Raw genomic sequence first — 9102 nt, forward strand, 5'->3', positions numbered from 1 at the left:
GCTCTTCAGTTCCCCTTCGATGAGGAACTCGAGGTCGTCCTCCCCATCGGTCAGAGGTAAGTCACCATCTGACCCGATGAGTGCTTCGGGTGGGCCATCTGGCACGGGATCAAAGTTCCACTCCTGCTCGCTCGAGGAGGAAGATTGGAGAGAAAGGCCTGAGGAGATGGAGGAAGAGGAAGACATTGCTACAGGGAAAGAGGGTTTTTTAGGTACCGATGGCCGGAGCAGAGCAAGGGGATGAAGTGGCGAACCGTTCGGCACAGTTAAATAAAGGGGGTATAGTGGAGATTTAATGCCACAGCAGTTTCCGAGGAAGTGGTGCCCACCAAAAAAAAAATTGCCAGATCACGCGGAGAAGTTGAGAAGGCAAGGCATCATGATGAAGGATACTGCGACGGTTCTGCCACGACATGACCCGACGAAGAAAAAGCAGAGTGATTTTGGAATTATCAATTCCAAAATCAGGGGGGCATGTGTTATCACCAGAATTTGACCGAGTCAGAGGTGGGCCGCGATCAAGATGGGCTTGAAGAATATACATGGAAGGAATACATGAATCGGCCTTATATGCAAAGTTTGGGCTAGTTCGCCCATGTATCTGTAATATAGTAGGATACGTATCGATTAGATAGAGTTTGGCTCGTGCCCGGTTGGGATTATTCCCACGTTAGAAAGTCTACGGACTATAAATATGTATCTAGGGTTTATGAAATAAACAACAATCACGTTCACCACAAACCAATCTAGGCGCATCGCCAACTCCCTTGTCTCGAGGGTTTCTTCCGGGTAAGCATCATGCTGCCTTGATCGCATCTTGCGATCTAGGCAGTACACGTTTATTCGCTGTTCATGCGTTGCTCGTACTGAAGCCTTTTTGATGGCGAGCAACGTAGTTATCTTAGATGTGTTAGGGTTAGCATTGTTCATTGTTTCATATGCTGTCGTCGTGCAACCCTTAGACGTCTAGCCGCCCTTACACCTATCTTAGGTGTAAGGGCGGCACCCCGCTTGATCGTTATTTAGTAGATCCGATCCGTTATGATTGCTCCTTGTTCTTCAAGGATTAGTTTAATATCCGCATAGTTAGGCCTTACAAACGGGTTGAAGGATCCAGTGGCGCCGCATAGGGTGTAGTTTGCTAGCCCTAGACAGGATGTTCCGGGGATCAACTTCGTGTTGGTTTTTAGGCCTTGTCTAGGGTCGGTTTACGATCACCGTGCGTGACCACCAGGCTCAATCACGAGTAGGATGTTCTGATTATGTGGTGAAAACCCTAAATCGTAGTAGGTCGTTTTAGCTTTATTTTGATCAAGCAGGACCACCATATATTCGTGCACCTCGTACGGATCATGGGTGGATCGGCTCTTTGAGCCGATTCACAGGACAACCTGAGAGCCGATCGAGGCTCGTATTTAATGTTTACGTGTATGCCATGCAGGAAACTAAGCGAGGCACATCCATCACCTTCCTGACCAGGTATAGGTCAGGTGGCACGCCCTTGCACTAGCATCGGACGTGCGTGCCGAGTCTTTGCGGGCCGTCGCTCGGAGGGACCAGGGCCAGCCGCAATCCTGGGAGCCTTCCGGCTCTACTGTGTTGCCCGTCGCTGCTCGTCGGTGGGTTTCTGACCGCAACAACCTGATTTTAATATGTTCATGAGAAGCAACCGGGATCGGATGCACCAAGCCACGATGCAACGCATACTTTTAAATTACAACTTAGCTTGACAGATGCTTTGGAACCTTCCGGTTCTACCTCCTAGCATCGTACACTTGAAGGATGCTTAGCCAGGTGGTAGGATTGATTGATCATGGCACATGTGAGCATCTAGCAAGGCTAAGCACATGATCACCTAAGCATAACAACCAAGGCTAAGGTTCTTGTTTAAGATGGGATCTGTGATTCTGATTCTGCGTGTGTACCTGCGTACGAGTAGGAGTATTATCAAGTGCAAAGGTTCGGGCCTTTGTACGCGGAAGATGTGAAGTGGCCCGCAATTTAATTCTATCGCGCCGCGCCTCGTACGATTGCATGTGATCGATGCAGGGTAATTATTGTAGCTTTGATCAGTTTAAGATGTGCTGCAGGGGTTAATCAATCTGGCTGGGGACAGTGACGTCTGTAGTTTGTCGAAATCTGGATGTAACTTATATTTATAGATAGAGGTAGTAAGTTTGATTGCGGTGTCATCCAGAGCTACTCCCACCCCTTGGCATGCATGAATGAGCCATAGAAATTTCAGAATTTATATATTGTGCTAGGAACTAAGCCCCCCACCAAATCAAACATCATCTAGATTAGGACTAGATAAAATAAGTTCCAGTGCAGGGCCATCCAGAGTAACACTAATGCTAATTATGTTGAAACTAACGATAATTAACCTTGGTCAACGGTGCATGCAAAAAAGTTATAATGCACGCTGTCGTCAAGCTAATCGATCTATCTTATTCTTAGATCACTTCTTGGCCCCAGCAAAGCCACCGACTACATGAATACTTGCAAGGCGTGACTGATATGTGCAGAGAACCTTATATACATGCCAGATGGATGCATGATATCAATCATCAAAGATCTAAATTTACTTGTCGCGGATATATATTGGTAAGATGGTCTAAATCTTTCTAGGTTTAATAAATCCATGACAATTATTTTGGATTGAAGTGGCTAATATTATTCTGAATTGGACTAGTTGGTGGTTGTCCATGGATGTATGCGTGTAAGTTGTAACTGTATTATTGTAGTGATGTGATGATTTGCTTCTCTGTTGGGATCTAGTGAGCAGAAAGCTCGATCTGAAAATGTTGGGGAAGTTTGAGCCATGACCCATGAGCATATATACACTAGCTAACTATAGGTAGACGGTAGTAGGGGGCGGCTAGCGAGCAGCATGCACCATTTTAGTCCACGGTGCGTGCCTAGAAACATCTCTTTGCTTTCTGAAATTTGATTACTTGAAGTTGGAGAGCGACAGAGACTAGGAGCGGAACAGAGGACGTTTCCGGACCCCGGACGGGACGAAAGAAAACGATGGGTATCAGGGTATGCCTAGTTCGATCGACATACAGCCGCATATATATGCATGCCTATTCGATCCAGCTGTGACTGGTAGGAGTAGCTGCGTAAGTACGGTGGACGTTACATCGTTTGGAGAATGCAGGAAACAGTTGTTGCCGAGATCGATCACGACGTGCTAGTGCTAACCGTCTCTCATATCCGTGTGTCCGGACCCCGGACGTGCTACAACGGTTCCACATACTGCACGTATGTAGTACATACCTTTTCGAGGCTTGACTAGGAGTAGCTGGGAAATAGTTCGCGCCACGTGGTACTGCCTTACTAGAGGTCTTGGCTTAATTTCAAGTCGTGATCATGATTTAAGAGCATGATGAACAGGGGTACGTTGGCATATATATAGCTCACGACGCGTTACCATCCGTGTCCGGACCCCGGAGAAAATCAGACAATGTACGAATAGTACGATGATCGGCATACAGCAGTACACATGCATGTTCGAGCGACTAGAAGTAGCTGGAAAATAGTTGGCCGTGTTTGAGGTATCAAGTGAAATCCCACACTTCAGTACTTATAGTTTATTTTGTCTTCTCTAGTGTGAATTTTTGTATCAAAAATTGCATTCACAAAACTAAAAAGAACAATAAATGAGATCTATGTGAGATCCCATTTTGCACCTTATCCGTGGTAGTGCCGTTCTGAACATTTCCGTGTTTTCGCTGGCGGCTTGTCAGCTTGTGTTCGTTAATTGGTACTTGGCAAGGACCAAGGAGCGCTATTTTTTTCTTCGGAAAGTGTCTTTGACACATGAGCACCAGTGCTCTCCTCCCTTTCCGATTTTTGAAAACTTGAAAATTTGACGTGTTTTTAAGTTTCAAAAAATCATGACGTTAAATATGTAGATAGATATATACGGGTGGGCCGGATGTATACAAAAAAGTCCCGTTAAAAAATACTATGTATTTTGAAAAATATAAAAAAGACAAATTTCTGACAATAAATGCTAGTGAAATAGTATTATGATAATGTATCCTTTTGTCAAAAATTTGTTTTTTTTTTGTATTTCCTAAAATTTAAACTATTTCTTACTGGGTCTTTTTTGCAGGTACTGGCCATGGTTTGTATAATTTCAAGCTATGAAGTGATCAAATCCTTGGTTATTCGAATGCGATTTACATCAACAATAAGGAATAGATCATTAAGGCGAGAAATATTCCAAGTATCAATGAGGTCAGGCACTTTAGAAAAAATCCTGTCTGTCGCCTCTAGCTCTAGGAGTTAAAATTGAAAACTCTATTGTGTACCCGTCGGCCCATGTTGGTAGGAGCCCAAAAACTCTATTGAAACGTGAGCTCAGCCCATCTCGACAGTTTGCTCACACGCACGCTTCCTCAGCGGCTGGCTCTCCTCCCGTCTCCCTGCCTCCACTGCGCTGCGCTGCGCTGCCTCCGTCCCCTAGCTCTAGTCTAGGGTTTACCCCCGACCTCCCGCCCTCTCGCTCCCGCTCGCCGCCTCCCGGCTAGATTCGTCGGCTCTCCGCCCTCCCACCGCCGGCCCGTTCTCCTCCTGTTGCTCCCGTCGCTGTGGGCTGTGGCGGTGAACCCGAGGGTGGTGGGTTCTGGGAGCGACGATGAGGCCGGTCTTCTGCGGCAACTTCGACTTCGACACGCGCCAGTCCGACCTCGAGCGCCTCTTCTCCAAGTACGGCCCCATCCGCCGCATCGACATCAAGTCCGGTACGCACGACCTCCCCCGCCCCTTTCTCCACTCTCTTTAGCTTTCCTACTTGGCTGCACCCACCGGTTGCTCCAATCTGACAACATGCCCGATGGCCAATGTCGGCTGAGCACATGCTCTGTGTGCTATGGATTATGCAGCGCGTGTATCTCATAATAATTGCTTTTGCCTCTTTATTATTATTATGCATAACATCAGACACCTTACTGTGGGCATTTTCGATCGAGAATGATAGTCCAGAATCCCTACTCAACGCATGTATTGCAGGCTACGCTTTCATATACTTCGAGGACGAGCGCGATGCAGAGGATGCAATAAGGCGGCTCGACAAGGCCGACTTCGGCCACGGCAGGCGCAGGCTCTCCGTAGAATGGTCAAGGGTAAAGCTCCATCTCCGCGCCCTCACGAGACATTTTTTGGTACGAGCAGACAAAACGCGCTTCCGCTAACCGCTGCCATTCTCAATGTTCAATCCCTTCAGCAAGAGGAGCCAGTGCCCAAGAACCGCGACAGGCCCACAGGGGACGCCGTGAAGCCGACCAGGACCCTCTTCGTCATCAACTTCGACCCCCTCCGCACCAAGATCCGCGACATCGAGGACCATTTCCAACCCTACGGCAACATCTCCAACATCCGCATCCGCAAGAACTTTGCGTTCGTGCGCTACCAGACGCTGGAGGAAGCCAGCGCGGCTGTCAAGAAGACCGACAAGAGGTATGCTTTTGTCTCATACTATCTTGTCATTGGCCATCCTCTAGTATACATAGGGCTACACAATTTGTACTACAACTGGCTGTTGCACATGGCAGTTTAGTTGCTACCCGATTCAGTACCAAATGCACATTCACTGAAGCTTTTGCTGCATCTAATAAGGCGCAGTATCTTTGTTCAGCATACTGGATTGGATTGTCTCCCATGGTGTTGGTTTCTGAGTTCTTATATCCGTTTATCCGTTACATTAGGCTACTAGTTCTATACCCCATGGATTTGGATGTACTTGGATGGTCCTGGTTCCTACAGCAATCACATTTGTGGAAAAATGATAGCAACTGATAGATAGGTCTGCTGCAGTTTATATACCCTCAAATATTGTCTGCATTCTCTTTGCCAAATTGATCTGAAATTTCAGAACCAGTAATTCTCTACTGGATTGGTCCTTGTGTTTTTGGTATTGGACAAGATTCATGTGGCATTTTCCTCAGTTTTAGTTTCGTGAATTTGCAATGGAAGTGACTTTCTACTTTCTAGGTCTAAATTTTCATTATGTTTCTTTTTTACTGAAGCTTTTGTCATTGTGTTTCTTCTACCTCTGTTTACCTGAAAACAGGGATAACCCCTTCATTGTTTCTTCTGGTGCATATCAAACATAATATACAGCAAATAGAGAGGCTGATTATTTTTGGGATCATAATCTCGTGGCTATTTCTTCCTATGATGTATCTGTAACATTGTCGCTATTTTGCTTAACCCTGCATGATGCTATAAAAAATTCCGTGTACACATTAGCGAATTGACATTATTACATCACATTTCTCATTACTGGGTGTTATTTTTTCCTGTTGCTGTGCAGTACGATATTGGACAGGGTGGTGACGGTTGAATATGCCTTCCGGGATGATGACAATGAAAGAGATGACAGATATGGAGATTCCAAACAAGGCAATGAAAGATATGGCAGTCCCAAACGAGGCAGTGACAGATACGGTGCTCCAAAACGAGGCGATGGCAGATATGGAAGTCCTGGAAGAGCGAGGCGGCGCGGTAGTCCTTACATGCGCTCCCCTAGCCCAAGGTACCAAAGGGATTACAGCCCAGATTACGATCGCCGACGTAACCCTGGCTATGACCACCGCGATGGAGCTCCATACCGTAGGAGCAGAAGCCCTGGCTATGGTCGTTACGACAGGGGCAGAAGCCCTGGCTATGGTCGTTACTAGGTAAGATTACTAAATTTCCCTACATGGTCGGAAAACTTTTTTTTTACCTTCTCCTGGTATAACTTTGAAGTGGTTATTCCATTCTGTGTCTCCATTATGATGTACGTATTGTTTTGTCATCCATCGCTATTGATTTTACTGCATTGTGCTCTTGACCCATGCTTCAAAATCTTCTGCAGCTGATTCCGTTTGAAGGATCTTGAAGGGAATCGATGGAGGCTCGGTACCCTCGACTCTGTTTCTTTGGCGTGCTAACAGAGACTGGCGAGGCTTGACACGATGATATGGCTGCCCTTTTTTCGCATCAACACCTAGTGTATTTGAGATGAATAGTTACATAATGTATGAAGCTGTTTTGGGTGATTGGTACTAGATCTGAGCTGATATGGATGATGTACGCCTGTACCGGGTTACTGCCTCTTAACGAACGCCTAAGATGAAGAAGTACAACCTGATTATTGCACTCTAATCAACGCCTGAATTCCGAGTACTCGTTTCTGTTGCGTTTCTTCTATGCCAGTTCATAATAGGGCATGTTGATACACAAACCAAGGTTCAGTAGTGGTAATGTTACAAAACATAGGAGCTGTGTTGTGGCCTGGCCAAGAAGATTGATTTTTGCATATTTTTTTCCCAACTAGTCGTTTGGATTTTCAGATTTGCAAATTTTCACTCAAGTTCAAATCTATACATGAATATCATTATCAGGATGAGCCTTCAAACGGGTAGATTTATGGAACAGAAAAAATAGAAGCTGTGTTGGGGCGTTGGTCAAGAAGATTGATTTCAATTCTTTTCACAACTAGTCGTTCCGATTTTCAGATTTACAAATTTATTTACATTGAAGTTCAAATGTATATCTTTACTATTAAATGGGAGTTGGTCGTTTGACACTCAACACACTTTGGTGGTCGTCATTTCTTTACTATTAAATGGGAGTTGGTCGTTTGGCACTCAACACACTTTGGTGGTCGTCATTTCTTTACTATTAAATGGGAGTTGGTCGTTTGACACTCAACACACTTTGGTGGTCGTCATTAGAAGCATCGTATCCGTCCGATTGGAGTTTAACATATAACATCGTCCGATCATTTCTTTCCGTAAGTTCCTCCCTAATTTTGCTTGCCGAAATCTCCATCATTATCTTACTTGCCAAATTCTCCTCTTCGGAGGCAAGCACGGTATGGAAACAAATCTCACTAGCCAAAACTGTTTTAATCTGCTCACAAATCAAATCTCACCTACCAAAATCACAATCCTGAATTTTACTCACCCAGAGCATGCCGCCCATACAGACATACGGTCAGAGTACATCACATTCGGCCATACCTCTCCCTTCTTCCGCTAGAGAAATCACTGTCGCCTCTGCCTCCAGTCATCCACCTCTTCTCACACCTAGATGCCTGCCGGTAATAATCGAAAGGACTAGGAGGAAGGCGGAGGAGATCGATAGTGTAGTGGGGAAGAAAGGGAGGGGGAGGGGTCAGTACATGTGGATCAGCACTTCATGCGGAGTTCCAGGAGCACCGCACGCAGGCACGCCACTCTTGCCGATGTCGAGGTTTGCGAACACCACAGGCAGCGATTGCGCTCTGCCTCACGCCGTACCTACATCTAGCTCTCTATGTCTCTGTTGGTGGCGCCTTCGCGGTTGAAAGCAGTCAACTGGTCCATGCATACCTGCAGGCGCAGCGGATATCCATCCTGCTGATACTCGACATCTACAAGAAGATCGGGTTGTTTAACTCAACTTATTTTTTAAGAGACTCAAGGTCAATGCATAGATGCAGACAAAGACGAGATAGGCGAGTAGTTCGAGCTTGCACTGGAAACTGGTAACGTATTTTCTGTCCCAGTATACGTGTTTTCATATTCCACGAACGAAGTTTTATGTGGTATCAAAGTATCTGGTTGGAAATTTGCATACACATGCTTTGTAAAATATTTGAGGTTGTAACAGTTAATTAGTATGCATATTATATGCTCCAGTTTGCAAGTTTGGCAAGCTGGATGGGCTTGGATCAACAACATCAACCAAGTGCACGGGTCTGTGGCTTATATTTGCGCAGAGTTCCTGAAGATTGGATCGAGACTAGCAACGCTGGATGCAGCACCATGCCTCACACCAATGTAGCATAAACTTATCATGCAAATGTTTTCTTCAATATTTTGATCATTGAGAATTTCTACCTCACTAATTAAATTTGTTATTCGTAAATCGTAATACAGGGTTGCACTGAAGAGAGAATATAAGGCTAAGCAAAATATATGGTGCTAATTATTCTGATCATGCAGAGATAATTGTCTTGGTAAGCTATCTCTCTTATACTCCAGCTTAGAAGAACCTCAGTTTTGCATTGTAGTAAAGATATCCAACTACATTTTTTAGTTGGGAGCATAGTCACTGATTTTG

General features: G+C 45.3%; 1 protein-coding gene across 1 annotated transcript; it reads left to right on the forward strand.

Moving 5' to 3' along the window:
- Positions 1–4112: 4112 nt before the first annotated feature.
- Positions 4113–7158, forward strand: LOC127297492 (serine/arginine-rich splicing factor RS31). The gene is made up of 5 exons (XM_051327805.2): positions 4113–4751; positions 5020–5132; positions 5234–5466; positions 6323–6689; positions 6869–7158. Exons 1-4 carry the CDS (start codon positions 4646–4648, stop codon positions 6687–6689), a joined length of 819 nt encoding a protein of 272 aa, XP_051183765.1. The 5' UTR covers positions 4113–4645; the 3' UTR covers positions 6869–7158.
- Positions 7159–9102: the final 1944 nt, after the last annotated feature.

This window comes from Lolium perenne, chromosome 4 (assembly GCF_019359855.2).
Source record: "Lolium perenne isolate Kyuss_39 chromosome 4, Kyuss_2.0, whole genome shotgun sequence".
Lineage (NCBI taxonomy): Eukaryota > Viridiplantae > Streptophyta > Magnoliopsida > Poales > Poaceae > Lolium > Lolium perenne.

Bases quoted from the DNA above. Each gene is read 5' to 3' on its own strand.
- LOC127297492 (XM_051327805.2), top strand. From the start codon at position 4,646: ATGAGGCCGGTCTTCTGCGGCAACTTCGACTTCGACACGCGCCAGTCC. The intron at 4,752-5,019 runs GTACGCACGACC...CATGTATTGCAG, and splicing joins CCGCATCGACATCAAGTCCG to GCTACGCTTTCATATACTTC. The intron at 5,467-6,322 runs GTATGCTTTTGT...GTTGCTGTGCAG, and splicing joins GTCAAGAAGACCGACAAGAG to TACGATATTGGACAGGGTGG.